Source organism: Perca flavescens, chromosome 12 (genome assembly GCF_004354835.1).
Source record: "Perca flavescens isolate YP-PL-M2 chromosome 12, PFLA_1.0, whole genome shotgun sequence".
NCBI lineage: Eukaryota > Metazoa > Chordata > Actinopteri > Perciformes > Percidae > Perca > Perca flavescens.
The window spans coordinates 19,591,160-19,606,242 of NC_041342.1; the positions used below are offsets into that span (position 1 = coordinate 19,591,160).

Below are 15,083 nucleotides of genomic sequence, written 5' to 3' on the forward strand. Positions count from 1 at the left end.
ATGGGGTGAACACTCTTACTGGGTGAGCTAAGAGGCCACCCCACCTTTTTGTGTTTTTAAAAATATAGAAGTGTATGTACCAAAATCTTGAGGCAGCTAAACTGTAATTGTTTCTGCTGGACATATTTTGTTACTCCACTTCATTTATTTGACTATTGTTACTAGTTAGTTTACAGATTACAATTTAAGATACAAAGCAAGGAGTTTATTAAACACATTCTATGGGTTTAACTGTTGTATATAAAGTAGTTTAAATTAGCTCCACCTCGACCAGCTACCAATACAAAACTGCTTACAAATTAGGGCATCAATACTGACAATTCAATATTTGACTATATGATAATATAACATTGACAGTAGCCATGAGTGATTTTACGTTGCTGACAAGACTTATAGACGTTTACTTAAATAACATTTTGAATGCACAACTTTAACTTAATTAATGGTGTATTTTTACATGTGTACATTGGTACTTAGTAAGAGTAAAGAATCTCAATACTTCTGCTTTAAGACTAGCTTTTTCAGTCTGTATTATTTTTGTTTTATAAATGAGGAACCTGTGCAATTGAGAAACGTGTAATGATAACCCTGCGGTTAATCTTAGATAAGAGAGTATATGTTTATGTAAAATATTTGTGAACATAAGAGAGGATACTCATGTTTTGGTGTAACCAAGCCTTCTGTAAGCAAAGCAACATGAGTTATATGTCAGGTCTCCCCTCTAACTCCCCAGAGGTTGAATTTGCTTTATGAATGCAACCTTCTCATCATGTGCCAAATACTATATTCACATCCTCTGCCAAGTATCACAGAGACCGTTCCCAAGTGAGGGAGAGCACACGTCGACCAGCAAGTCTGTTCTACCAACGACTGTCCTGTGGGAATTTTATGACTTTGAGTTAGAGATGCTTAAATTATCATGTTAGTACAGTTGTAAAAGTGTATGAATAAACAATCCTGTAAAAATGAACCAGAGCCCTCCTCACACCAGACAGTTAAAGAGGTTGATGTAGACAAGAAAATCTGGTATGAGTGGGTGTTATTACCAGTCTTATACCTGTCATTCAGATCACTGCTTGATAGGACAAGTATTCACACACACACATGCTAAACTGCACTCACTAATGTGGTCACTCACTCAGATTTGTTATGCAAATAGGCAATAAGTTTAATAAATTCACTTTGCTTTTCTCTAAATGCTGCAGGATACCAACGTATTTTCTCACACTGTCTCAATAACGACAGGAACATGCTGCATGAAATCACATATTGTACTATTTGAGATGTTATATCAGCGTGCTGCTAGACGGGGAAAAAAACCTACAGCTGAAAATAAGAACATAACTTTAGCAGCTTGCATTTTTTGGTTACAGGCGGATTAACGCTTAAACTGATTTTAGATGACTATCTTGAAGAGTGAAAGCTGATTAACAAAGCGTTATCTCTTTTGAAAGTGACTCATTTTGTGCACTGACTGGGCAAACCTGCTACGTAGGGGTTTCACAAAAACAGGTGCGTGCAAGAAGAATGTAAAGAAAATATGTGATCTCACTGCATCACCAATGATAGAATCAAATCCTTCATGTGACAAGTAAAAAGAACGATTCACGCATTACAGGCCATGGTCACAGGGACCTTTAGCACCTGCTTTGAGTGACTCACATGAGTTAAGAGTATCACAGTCCATTTAAAGACAAACTAAAGTAATTACCTCATGCAGGACCACTGCAGTCTGGCTTGGCATGAACAATAGCTAGTCTGTGCTGGTCCATCCTACGTTTCTCTCTAGCATGTCTGCGACTGTTGACCACAGCTTGAGTCACATCCTTCCCTGCTCTCCTGCATGTTTACGGAGTGCTGGCTCTCAATTGCCTATGATATCACGGGACCTGGGTATTAAGAGTCGCACTGTTTGAAAAGACCTCCAGGACGGGGTGGAAAGAACCATCCAGGGTTTTCTACAACCACAAGCCTGATACAGGAAACCCCATCCTCTCTCTCACTCTGCAGAGTTTTCCCCACCATTCAGCATTCCTCATTGGTCTGTGGGACAGGTGCCTGTAGATGACACTATGACACCTCACTACGATGACTGCAGTGACATCGCACACGAAATGACGCAGGGAGACGATGGAACACTTTTCTCTAAATAGACATTTAATGATTTAAAATGTGTGTGGTTACAGACAGGGAAAAGGGAAACAGGTGTCGGGGTGGAAAAAAAAAAGGGATTTTAACTGGTATTCTGTTTACGGTGCAAATTAAACTTCATGTTTACTGCAAAGCTGAATGTCAGAGGAGTCAAACAGCACAACAGCCATGCAGGAGGGCATTGCTCTGGCATGTATCAATGGCATCACATGGAGGTGATAAAAAAAAAGAAAAAGAAAAAAAAGAGTACAATGTACAATTATTGAACAAATAACACTGGATTGAAGTTCATTAACATGTAACAAATATATACAGATAATCAACAAATAGGAATTGTGGCAGAACAAAGCAGCTTCATATAAAAAAAATATCCTACTCAGACTGACAGTGTGCTGTTAACCTGTGTGGATGTGATTACAGTAACTTTAAATGAGAATTGTAACATACTCCTCTAAATCATTTGACCCATTGTGATAGATTGTGTACATCTCTGCACTATATGTCCTAGATGTAAACATTACTCCTGCTTTCCTTGGCCTCATTCACATTAGTAGCCACACAGCAGTAAAGGATTTTTTTTTAAACTTTACCTAACTGAAGGCTCCATCTAATATTTGCATTGATCAGAAATCAATATAACTTCAAAAAATAAAAGAAACAAAAAGACAGTCTTCTGGTCTTATGACTGACACCTGCCATTGATAACGCATTAGCGGCTCCACTCCGCCCCCTCAGGTTTCCACCTGCCTACTGCCGGCTGATGCGCTGCCTACTGGGTCCGGAGTTGGTAATCTGAGGAGGAAATGGATAAGACTTAATCAAATGGACAAAAGAAAAGAGAGTATCGGAGAGAAATCAAGTGGAGGCAGCTGATGCTTTCCACCCAAAATGAATGGAATATAAAGGAAATGAGATGAGGATGTTTGGCAATTAGTGGCAACATTAGCAAAAAGACCAACATGTGCAACCTTGGTAATCTCGGGTTGAAGATCAGGGAAGCTGGACATAAAAAAAATTCACTTTCTCACATTTCACAGGACGTTGCCACATTGCCTCATGTTCTGCAGTGTATCCCCTTTTCATAGAACTGTATCAGCTCAAGGCTGGTTCCCACCACATTGCACTGCATTGCCCAACTGTTGCCTAAGGCCTGCACATATGGGCACTCTGCACAAGTATTAGTGAACTCATAACCTACCTCCATTTTGGGTGATGTAGCGCACCCACGGCAGGGCCTGATATCCACTCTTCTCAATGATCTTCAGATAACGCACCTGTTAAGGGAAAACAAAACTGAATGAAAATGATAAAACTATCTTTGAGTTTTTAGGTTTGCAGATCATTGCAGACGATGATGCAAGTTGCTGGTGTCTAGTGTAATAAATAAGACAACATGCCAAAAGTCATTTGCTGATCCATCCCAGCATGCACTGGTAGAAAGCCAGGATCCACCCTGGACAGGTTGCCAGTCTATCACTGGGCTAACACATACAGACAAACCAAAATATACAATCCCACCTATGGGAAATTTAGAACTGACAATTTGCCTACTGTTACCTACATGTCTTTGGACTGTGCACAAGTACTGGATCACCCAAAAGAAACCCACACAGACAGTGCTGAAGTGCATTATGGTGCAGGAGTAATTTGAGAAGTTTCTATGAATTTTTTATACAGTACTTTGACTTTTGAGCCACTTCTGTAACATCCTGTGCCTAAAACATTTGCAAAGGGGCAAGCTACAAACTTTTCATAGCCACCTCCGTGGCCTACAGCAAGTGTTCGATATACAAAAGACAGACTTCAGTGGAGTACTCCTTTAAGCTTGAAACGAGCTGCAAGTTGTAGTAAGAGTAGTGTTGTTGGTGAGGAAGCAGTAGTATGAGTCACACTGAGAAGAGGGAAGTAGATACAGAACAGCTTTCAAGGGACACCAAAGTTCATTTACATAACTGTATGTTTCGAGGCCCAAGAGGAAAAAAACCGTGCACATCAGCATAATCAAGATACAACTTTCACAAGCCGTTAACCAATATTTCAGCAGATCAGTGTTACCAAAGAGCTGAATTTCGGAAAGACGCTCTCAAAATACTCTGCCATCCTGTCCATCACTGAACATGTTTGCACATTGTTTTTCCCAGTCAGGTGGGGGGAAAAAAAACTCAGAACTTACTTCTCTTTAGTGTTATTATTTAATCGTGTGGTAGCAATATTATCGGTCATTGTGTGCTACAAAACAAAATTACAGATGTATCTGAATGTGCTTCTGCAGTAATAACTTTCACACAAACGTTTCTGCCAAAAGATCTGTGCTGTCACAATTAACAGGGATGTGAGCGCAGATTTTTTTTTGGCTGTCACGACATCTCTCTGGGCAAGGTCGCCGTGCCATGACTCTCATGCCGGCTCCCAGCCAGGAGCCGGACAGACAAGGCAGGAATTTGTGGGTCGAGTAGCGGCGGGCCTCTGGTAAGGCCTTGGTAGTGGCCGCCTTGTTATTACCTTCCACTACACAGTGAGGTCAGAGAGAGAGAGAGAGAGAGAGAGAGAGAGAGAGAGAGAGAGAGAGAGAGAGAGAGAGAGAGAGAGCGCCGTGGCCACCAGACACATCACGACAAAAACATAGACGCGGGATCACCGAGTCTGCCGGCACAGCACTTCTTCCTGAACCCAGTAGCCAAACATGCAGTCGGCCTGACCGTGGGTACGTAGTCAGCAAAACTGCATCCAAAGCCTCCGCAAAATATCATTATGGCTTGTAAGATGAGAACGGGAAAGGAGGATGTTTGTTGTATCTCGTTTGGTAAGTACAGACTACACGTGTGGTCTGGATTTATCAGTATTTTGGTCGAAAAAACTATGGCCCAAAAAGCATCAGCCAACTTGATTGGGTTTCCTCAGCATCACCTAAAGACGGGAGATTTTAAATTGTAACCACACTCTTCTGCTGCTATTGCCACTCGACCAAAGTGTGGGATTACTCCATTTCTAGTTAAATTTACAAGGTGCAGTTACGTGCATCATACACACTTCACATGTGCTCTCCCCTACACTTAGTGGTAGAGTTAAGGGGAACTTTCTCATGCTTTGATATTTACATGTGTCTAATTAAGCTTCACAGCCTCTTCTCACACGTAGAGAGTGGTGTTACTGGCTGCATTAGAGTCTGAGACCCAGTCTGCTGTTACCCTGTAATAAGGGAAAGGTTACTGGCCTGGCACAAGAGCTCGATGGGAATATGGCTCTTAATAGGTTGCCTCTCAGTCAGTGGGTCTCAGTCAGTGTGATTGCAAACACTGAGCAGAGATTTTTAAGCTTTTGGCTTGAGAGACAGTTGTACTGTGGTGGCCAACAACAATTATATGTGATATGAATGTAAGATGATTGCAGAAGTGACACTGATCTGTGTTTTCGTTTATATTTTTAAAGAAATGACAGAGCAGATTGTGAAAACAAATCCAGCGTGGCAGGGTTTACATTTTTATGTTGTAAATTGAGGGAGTAAAAGCAGTATCGGATCCAAAGATTGGCTCCAGAAAATCGGCAGCCCGTATCGGTCATCGGCTAAGGCTGACGAAAATAAATTCGGTATCGGCACTAAAAAAAAACAAACAAAAAAAACGGTCGATCCCTAGTTTTCAGAACTAGACCTTTTCAGGTGGCCATCTTCTAGGAAATTTAACAGAAGAAAAAACATTCTTCGCATTTAGCCTTAAGTTTCATCAGATTTGTTTTATTTAGTCTAACTCCAGATGCCTACTGAGCAGAATGATGGAAATGAATACTTCTGATGACTTTGTGCTCATTTTTCCAAAACCAATCCATTGTGTCCATTAATGGTTAAAGTAGTATCACTAAAAATGTATTATAAAAACTAGATATTGCCTTGGAATACAAAGTTTTCCGATGATAAACTGTTGTTAGCATGGTAAATCAAATATTATTCCATTGTATATTTGTTTGAAATTATTATATCCGTTTTTCAGGCATTTTTTTCTATAATTAGGTAAATCCAGGGGGACTGCTAAGAATTTAAAAAAAAAGCCAAATTTAAGCACAATAACAATTGAAGGCATTGACCATCTCACTTTGATTACTGGAGACAGTGACACTTCTTCCCAAAGGGTGTGTCCGGATTGAAGTGAACAGGAAATACTCTATACTACTTTTTTGTGTTTGAATACAAGCCAGCAATGGTTTGTAGAAAACCACAAAAAGAGGATCCATCAACCAAACAGATGAGAAAGTCTGATCTAGTTCTACACAAATGGCATTATATTATTAGCATTATATGTATTGCTTTTATATTACCTTTAGTTTTTTCTTACATTTATTTATTCATCTTGAAAGAAAACAACCTTGAACGCTCATTTCTTTTTTAGTTAAAGCCATTTTTAATCTCCATTTTTAAAAATGACTTTTAATGTAGCATAGGTCAAGGCTCTGTCAGGCACCTGCCTTTGTCGCTTCACTATGACTTAGTGCACTTGCTTTTATCCGAGCATCTGTTCATTTATGGATTGGCAAAGATTTGAAAGGAAGGAAGGGAAAAATAGATTAGTTCTTTCAGCGGCCAAATTACCTTGGAAAATGGCAAGCATTCTTGTACTGCCAAAACCACCCCAATTAAAAGTATCACATATTTCAATTATCTTGGGTTCAACGTTGTTGTTTCCGAGTGGGCTGCATAATGTCCACACAACTTAATAAGGTTTTATTGACTTTCAAAGGAAATGTGGAGAAGCTGGAAAACATGACCTCTCAGCTCTTTTAATGAGAGTTACACAGAAAGCAGTGTTAAAAGTTAAGAAGTAAATAAGTGTGTTAGAAGGAGAGATTCAGGCCCCCTTATCAGATGAATATTAACGCTAATAAAAGAGCTTACTGTTAAAATACGCTGGTTATTTAAGTCAGTTTTGAAATATAATTTGATATACAATTTAAATGTTTATACTGTTGTATAGTAACTAATTAATGCTCAATAACCAATATACTCTACAGAGAGTGAATAACAAATACTTATTTTTCCTGTGATTGGTATTATAACTCTGCTGTATGTATTAAGCTTTACCATCCACCACTTCATCTTGTTATTTAAGGCAGTGGCATTGATAACTTGTCACATGTCCCTAGCAAAACTAGCATTTAAATAAATGCACCAATATTTTACACATTCTAGTACAAATATCACCTAAGAATATTAAAAATCAAAATAATGAAGCACAATGTCAAATGAGATCTGGTTAATGTAACACTGAAGTGGAATTATGTAAATGTACCAGTGGAAAACTCATGTAATAACCTGTGGGAAATGTACCTGTGAAAAACATATATCTATAATAATATAACATTTTAAAATGGAGTTTGTCAAGTTGCCGCTGTTTCCTCACATCATTCAAGACATGGGAAAACTTCATTTTGTGTTACTGTGGTGCTACACATATAATCACAGGACAACTGTGATTATACAGTAAGTGCAGCACATCTGTGTAAGTCTGTGGTCAGCAAGAGTTTTCATTCAAACAAAAGGAAAAACATTAGCTTCTCTCTCAGTTTCATGGGAATCACAATCAAATTCCAATGAATCTACTTACCTGTAACTAAGAATGACATTTTCTATCACTGTGATTTACATGAAGGCAGAGGGCCAAGTCCAAGTTAATGAGCAGTTGGTTTGTTCAACAGTAGAAATGTTCTCTACCACAAAAGGAGTCTCACAGTTTAACTGTGCTCCCTTACTGCCCCCTCTGGCAAAAAACATGAAAAATCTGAATTGTTTGAATTCCTGCAATGGAGTGAGAGAGAGAGTTCATATGAGAGACACTGCTATGTGCCATATATTCTAAATCCAGGACTAAAGGGAAACAACTGAAAACCACACAAGATATGTGGACTATGCATGCATGTGCACTGGGCGATAAACAAACAGCAGGTGCAAATAAATTGCAGCATTTGTTTTATTTAAATGTTTAATTCTTATTATCTCTCCAAGTTTCATCTTATTTTACCTCTACTAACTTGCTGCTGCAGGTAGGTTAAATCAATTAGTTTTGCAAACACTGCTTGACACAGGTATTATGTGTGTGTGTGCTTGGGATGTACCTGGATGCCTGAGGTGGTGAAGTATGGGATCTCAAACTTGACACTAATTGGTGGCTTCCCCTCCTTGTCTTCCGCCTCTACACTCGGCAGACCAAAGTGGGCTCGCATCAAATACTCCTTTCCACCCTGAGAGAAGTCAGAACATAATCTCTATAATACCCAACCAAAACGTCTGGAAACATTACGTGTTCATCCCTAAAAAAGACAAGTTGATATTCTACCGTAAGGTTTTTATAAACATTATCTTTCATACAAAACTGACAGTTTCCCCACAATGACAAGAGACAGGTGAAAAACACAAGCAAACTGTAACCAAAAATCTTCAAGATATTCCTTAAAGGGGCGCTATGCAGTTTGGGCCATTTCTTCGCTTTTTGCTCGTAGGTTTCTCTATAGAGCTCACCCTACAGCTTTGGAATAGATATTTGGCAGCTCTAATGTTTACTTGTGTCTGACTCCTCGCTCGGTCAGTCTGCCATTTCCTTTTTCTCTGTTCCTCCAACAATGCTTTCCTAGCTTTCTGTTTCTTTTTTGCCAGCTCAGCCATAACGATAGTGTAAAAAACTCCATCGCTACCTTGCTAGCCGGTTCCTGAATGGGCGTATGTTTGCAGTGCCGTGAAGCAATTTGTTACATCGCGAGACCTGATATCACGTGATACTTCCTGACGCTGAGTCCAGCAGCTCGCCGGCCGAAAGTTGCAAGGGTGGTTTTTCTGCTCACAGGCGCTAGTGGGGAGCAAGACGACCACCATTCAACTCGGAAAAAAAGTCATATCACCATTCCAATTAGTCCGAAGATGTTCAGTTAAGGTAAATTAAGCTAAAAAAACGGCATAGTTCCCCTTTAAAAGCCCAAACATAAGATCACACAGTGGTGTGACCATGTGTATGATACTCATGGGTCATGCTCACAGGGAAGGACTTGATTGACCAGACGATCTCGCTGTTCTCAGGCACCCACTTTACGCTGCCCACTGTGGTCTTGAATTTGGGTGAGTCAGCGTCCGTTGGCACAGGAATGTGGATCTCCACGTTGTTGGCCGTGGAACGCCTTTTGAACTGACTCTTCGCCTGAGATGAGAAAACAAGCATGTCAAGTTCAACACAATGTCTCGCCCTTAAACCCGGGCTAAATGATGGTCACAAAAGTGACTTACCTTGATCATGTACTCGATTCGACTGTGGGAGTGCTTCTCAATGACAGATTCAATCCAGATCAAGGGCTTCACCTGAAATTAAAAAATACATAATTTGCCCACTATGAAATTCATTTTAAACAGGCTCTATTACACTTTACATACGTGTCAGTTTAAATTACATATGACACAGTCACCACCTGCTGGATTGCAAGTATAACTACAACCAGAATCAACATATGGGGCCCTATCTTGCACCCAGCGCAATTGCCTTTGTACACCGACGCATGTATCATTCCTATTTTGCACCCGACAAACAGCGGACTTTTCCCTCCACAGACGCACGTCGGTAAAATAGGGAATGTATTTGCGCTCCCGGGGGCCGTTCAGCAAAAAGAGGAGGCGTGTTCCGGCGCAAACGTTATTGGTGCTATTTTGCAGTTTCAGAAAACAATTCCGCCACAGACCAGGAAAAACCTCAGTAGCGCGTTATTCAGATGCTATTTTAGGGGCACATGCTTGGCCATAATGTAGCGTGTGCACAATGCGCATACACTTCTCTCATCTAAACAGACGCAGCAGTTCCCATTTTTGCAAACCATACATAATTACAAGGAAAAATATTACTGAAAATGCGCTTCAGGTGTTTGGATAGGTCAGGAGGCACTTTACAGTACAGTCCTCAAAAAGTCACAGCATTCTTTGTGGCTTGTTGTGTTTTACACGACATTTCCATGAATCATGGATGTGTTGATGACATAAATGAGGAAATATTAGAGGACTTAATGAGACGTGATGTTGAACTACGGCGGTATCTGGTCTGGGAGTAACGCGCAATGCTCTCCTGGTGGAGCGGGTGGACGGAGATGGAGTTGGGGGAGGAGGAAGGGGCACAACAGGAGCAGGTGGTGCGTTTGGAGGCCCACGCTCCATGGCTGCAGCAATCCTCTCCAGACTTGACCCTGTGTTGTGTGTAACATGTTTCTTAGTGTATCCACCAAAAACGTGTATACAGTTTACTGGCTTACACTAGATTTTTAAGGCCGATATTGACATTAGGGAGTTAAAAAAAAATCTGATAACAATGCATATTAGCTGATCTTAAGATAATGAGGGACTAAATGTTTTAACATAAACAATCTCTAATCCTTAAATGTGTCTTTTATAATTGTGACCAAGATACATACTGAGCTGGAAGATTTACAGTTTACTTTGGATGAAAAAATATGTAACTTTAATGTTGTTGTGTTGGATGTCACTACATTTTGTTGCGTACATTTTTTTTTTACTGTAGTACCACTGACCCATGAAATTGGGGTGGGTTTGGGGAAGGAGGAGGTATGACAGGTATGATTAGAGTACTATGCAACTAGAAAGTTTATGTATATAGCCAGACAATAAATGTTTAAATGTGGTAAATCACTGAATGACATGTTTCTTAGTAGCTATAACTGGAGAGACCTCTGTTCCACTATACTACTTCCCCTTACTGGAAATCCTATTGTGAAACCTTTATCGAGAATTTAACGCCACTTTAAACTTGCTTAACCTGAAGTTTTTGCCAATAGCCTCCCCATTTTCTCATTACATATGATTTTCCACTTCCCTTCATGACTATGTTTTTTGTTGTAGAAATGATCTTGGCCTAGTTAATGAAGCAATTTAGCCTCATTTGAGCAAAGGCTGGTTTGGCCGAGATCCCATCTCTTTAATTTTTTACAGGTTAGGAGTTTGTGTTTTAATATTTATCTAGCTTACGGACTGTGCCTTCCAAAAATACGCGAAAAGGCGTGCATCACGCAGGCAGTGTGTAAGCTCTAACCTGTTAACATGGTAGCCGAAATAAAAACCGACACGCGACTCAGCCAGCTCAGAAAATGACCACCTCAGAAAATGACCAGCAAGGGATTTTGTACTTGGCCTTCCTCTTGTTAGGGGTCAGTCGGTCGAACCGCCAGAGCCTGCTGGTAGAATACACAGGGGGGCTGGAATGGGGTCTGATCTGCAATACTCACGTGAGTGTTGAGGCGGTAGGACATGAGCTCAAACTCTCCATCAGGAGGAATGAAGGAGATGGTGCGGTCGTTCTCAAAGCGAGACAGACGGACACACTGGTGAAACTTCACATCTTCCAGCTCTACTGATTTACTCTTTCCTCCTCCATGAAAAAACAAGAGATGATATTAAAAGAAGAAAAATACAAGAAGAGTGAACCTGCATTACATGAAATGGTATAAATCCGGCAAAGGTGAAATTGCATTTGTATACAACTTTTAGGGGTTTTCCAACAAGCGTCAGGGAACAGATATGATGACTGACAATGGGTGCCAGGAAGAATAGTCCGATTGTCACTCTTCTATACTTTGAAAGGGTTTATCCATCAAATTGTCCGTCAGGCAGCTCCTAACCCAGTTAACACAATATGACCAAAGTCTGTTATAAGAGAGCACTCACTTCCAGTGTTTTCAAACAGAACCTTGTCGTTGAGGCCCAGCCGCAACTCGGGCATTCCAGACAGGAAGACACGCATCTTAATGGAGCCAACGATCTCACTACGTAGAACATTACCATTGGCACTAACCTGAGAAATATAGGGATTACATGTGTCACAAAGAAACACGTCAAAGAAAGCATTAGCCGCTTAAAGAAGGCACTCGCAGCAGCCTACAGAAAATACAGCAAAATCAGCTAGCTGATACTGTGACGCTCACTGTGAGGAAGTTTACAAGCTCTGTGACTGGCATTCCTTAAGGCTTAAGCAACACAGCGCTTCTAAAACAAGGAGTTCCTACCAGGAGGTTGACGGACTCAATGACGTCCAGGAAGACCTCATTCTTCCTGTACTTGATGCCCTCTGACCTCCAAGAGACAGCATTGGTGACTGTGGCGGGGGGTCGCGGGGCACCGGTGTCTAGCTTGTGTCCCTCCTGGGTTATGTATCTGAGGGACAAAAATGTAAACACTGAGGCAAAATAGAGAAAAGAGGAAATGAACTGTCTGCAGAGGTGAGTTACCAGAATGCATCAAAGAAGAACAGAGACTCTCAGTCTCATGGTTACTAAATAGGGAGGATTGTCTGACTTATTAGTGTACTCAGAACACTTGGGGGAAATCCATAAGTTAGCTTGTACATGTACATGAAAGTAAGCTTCTTTTGCCTGTCAGATATATAGAAATGACAAAATAATACCACAAAGCTGAAAAAAGCCATCTGTAAAACCTGATTTAACGGCTACACCACAATCACTGCATAACACTTTACATCAAATAGCTGGTTTGACAGGATGTGCTACACCGATTGGTAAAAACACAAGGAAATGTCATCATAAAAATTGGCGCTAAAAGAAATAGTTGATCAACAGATAATCAAAGACAATTTGATAAAATCAACAAAGTTGATTATCAGGTGAAAAAATACCATTAAAAAGCATTTAAGATTCTCAACTGTGACAATTTCAGCTTTTTTTTATTTAAATAATTGTTAACCGAATAAATGTGGGTTTTTTGATCACACGTCAGACATAAATTTGGACCCTGGGACAGACCAATAAACATGTCATTTTTTGTCATTTTATAGACAAAACAGCAATCACAACATGATCCAAAGATTAATCAATAATGGCAGTATTCATTAGCTGCATCTCTAATAAATATACATAAAGTTAATTGCAATGAGACTACGGCAAAGAGGATACTTACTCCTGCAGAATTTTGCTGTCGGTGGTCTGAGGATAGCCGAAGTCCATCAGCTCATCCATCAGCTCGTATATGATGACAAAGTTATCTCTAATGCTCTCTTCCTCCAATTCTTTGAAATACTCTGAAAAAACCTTAAGGACACAAATGTAGTTTTATTAACCAGTACATTACATTATGTCATTTAGTTTACACTTTTATCCAAAGTGACTTACAATTGCTATACATGAGCAACTATGGGTTAAGTGTCTTGCTCAGGGACACATTGGTTGATGTATCGCAGTGGGAATTGAACCCAGATCTCCCACACCAAAGGCATATGTCATATCCACTGCGCCCCCACCCATTGACTTGTTAGTGTTTTTAATGGAGTTAACCTGCTATAAATGAAAGCTCATAAGGCATTCAGTCCTACCTGGACAATTTTGTACAAGAAGGAGAAGACCAGCGAGACGCTAGCGTTTTTCTTGGATGTTGCGACCACTGATGTGATGTGTGTTAAGAATTTAAGCTACAAGAGCTGTAAATCCACATACAAAACATAAAATATAATAATAGTGTTGACAAGTTGTGTGGGTAAAAACACAATGCAGTGAACAATAAGGATACAGTAGAGGTTATTGTGTTTGATCCACATAAAACGGACTCCTCCATGGGCCAGGATTGGAGAGAGGGTCCCCTCCTCCTCTTTGTCCATCAGAAGGGTCATGAAGTGCTCAATCTCAGACATGTCCACATCCCCCCGGTAATTTCGGCACACCAGGACCTGAAAGGGAAAGACAGTATTTGTGCAGCTAGCAATATCAGCTGCAGTACAGCTGGTAATGTTGAAAACCTGATGAAAATCATGAATATATAGTAATGAAATAGTTATTATTATTGGTGGTCAGTTACCAATGTGTAAAGTTACCAATATAGCCAAAATCAATTATATTTCCACGTGTTGATTAATTTATACTTTCTTTGGTCATCCATCATGAGATAAGTTTTAGCCTGATATATTTTGTGTACAAACAAAATTAGATGGAAAAATCTAAATTTAATTACAGACAAACACCTTTACAACACTGCCTGAAACATTTTTTTGTAAAAAGTCCACTTTTTTATTCCACATACAGTACATGTAGCAGCTGCCATAGACTATAAAAACTAGGTAGCTGACTTGTCTATGATGCACCTGTTACTTTAATTGTTTTACTCCACTTAAACAGAGCTGTGGGTGGCTGCTACAAACATATGTTAAACTTGATTCTTCTGGAATGAAATGCATATCAATGAATAACTTATACCCCGAATTTACCAAAATACGGTAAAGGTTGAAAATATGTTAATAGGTATGTCATGCAATGTATGTAATGCCTTACATATAAGCAAGGAGGCGTGAAACTGTATAATTTTGAAGGGAGTTTTGGCAACCGTTTGACATTGCCTGTGCTAACAGCTGGTCACCTGTTTTGTTTTCTTATCGTTACGTGGCCTAATATTTCTGAGTTTAAAAATCATATGAAACCGACCTCCTTGTTTGGATGCACTTTACGGTCTTAAATTAAAGGCCCAAACCTTAACACAGATTATCAACGTATGCCGATGCATTAGCTAGCTAGCCTGCTGCAGATTAAGCCACATCATAATCTGTCAACGAAGAATGTGTTAGCAAAACTACTAGCTAGGCTAACGTCAGTTTAGCAACGTAGCAGGCTGTCCCGTTATCTTACCTTTCCTTTTAAATCCAAGACATACACTGCACTCGCAGACATCTTGAACTAATTTATACGAGCTTAGTTCAGCTCTTTTTTAGATGCTTATTGATAATGTTTGATATTAACTACTTAAGGGCTAAAAATCAAAGAACAGACTTTCATTCATAATACTGTAAAGAGGAAAGCCACCCTTCCCTTTTTGTCACACTCACACCATCCGTGCATCTAACGAGCGCCCCCTGCGGAACAGGAGGATGTAGTGCTCCAGAGTGACGTATGACCATCGACTGTATATA

At 40.0% G+C, this 15,083-nt stretch overlaps 1 protein-coding gene across 2 annotated transcripts; it reads right to left on the minus strand.

Annotated features, from left to right (window-relative positions):
* Nucleotides 1–2,133: 2,133 nt before the first annotated feature.
* Nucleotides 2,134–15,021, minus strand: LOC114565622 (AP-1 complex subunit mu-1). Of its 2 annotated transcripts, none has more exons than XM_028593792.1 (12): nucleotides 14,803–15,021; nucleotides 13,697–13,853; nucleotides 13,503–13,570; nucleotides 13,091–13,221; nucleotides 12,184–12,331; nucleotides 11,846–11,972; nucleotides 11,407–11,546; nucleotides 9,413–9,484; nucleotides 9,168–9,326; nucleotides 8,254–8,379; nucleotides 3,350–3,425; nucleotides 2,134–2,943 (listed from the first exon to the last, which is right to left on the minus strand). In XM_028593792.1, the coding sequence occupies exons 1-12, from the start codon at nucleotides 14,842–14,844 to the stop codon at nucleotides 2,921–2,923; spliced, it is 1,269 nt and encodes a 422-aa protein (XP_028449593.1). In that variant the 5' UTR covers nucleotides 14,845–15,021; the 3' UTR covers nucleotides 2,134–2,920. The 2 variants fall into 2 exon arrangements, with proteins under 2 accessions (XP_028449593.1, XP_028449592.1); XM_028593791.1 differs by having other exon boundaries at nucleotides 11,407–11,549.
* Between the last annotated feature and the right edge of the window lie 62 nt (nucleotides 15,022–15,083).

What these genes read in the sequence shown, in the direction of transcription:
- LOC114565622 (XM_028593791.1), bottom strand. Translation starts at nt 14,844, where the DNA reads ATGTCTGCGAGTGCAGTGTATGTCTTGGATTTAAAAGGAAAG. An exon ending in TCTGTTTGAAAACACTGGAA is followed by an intron (nt 11,550 to 11,845) that starts GTGAGTGCTCTC and finishes TTTTTCATGGAG; the next exon opens with GAGGAAAGAGTAAATCAGTA. An exon ending in CTACATCACCCAAAATGGAG is followed by an intron (nt 2,944 to 3,349) that starts GTAGGTTATGAG and finishes TTTCCTCCTCAG; the next exon opens with ATTACCAACTCCGGACCCAG.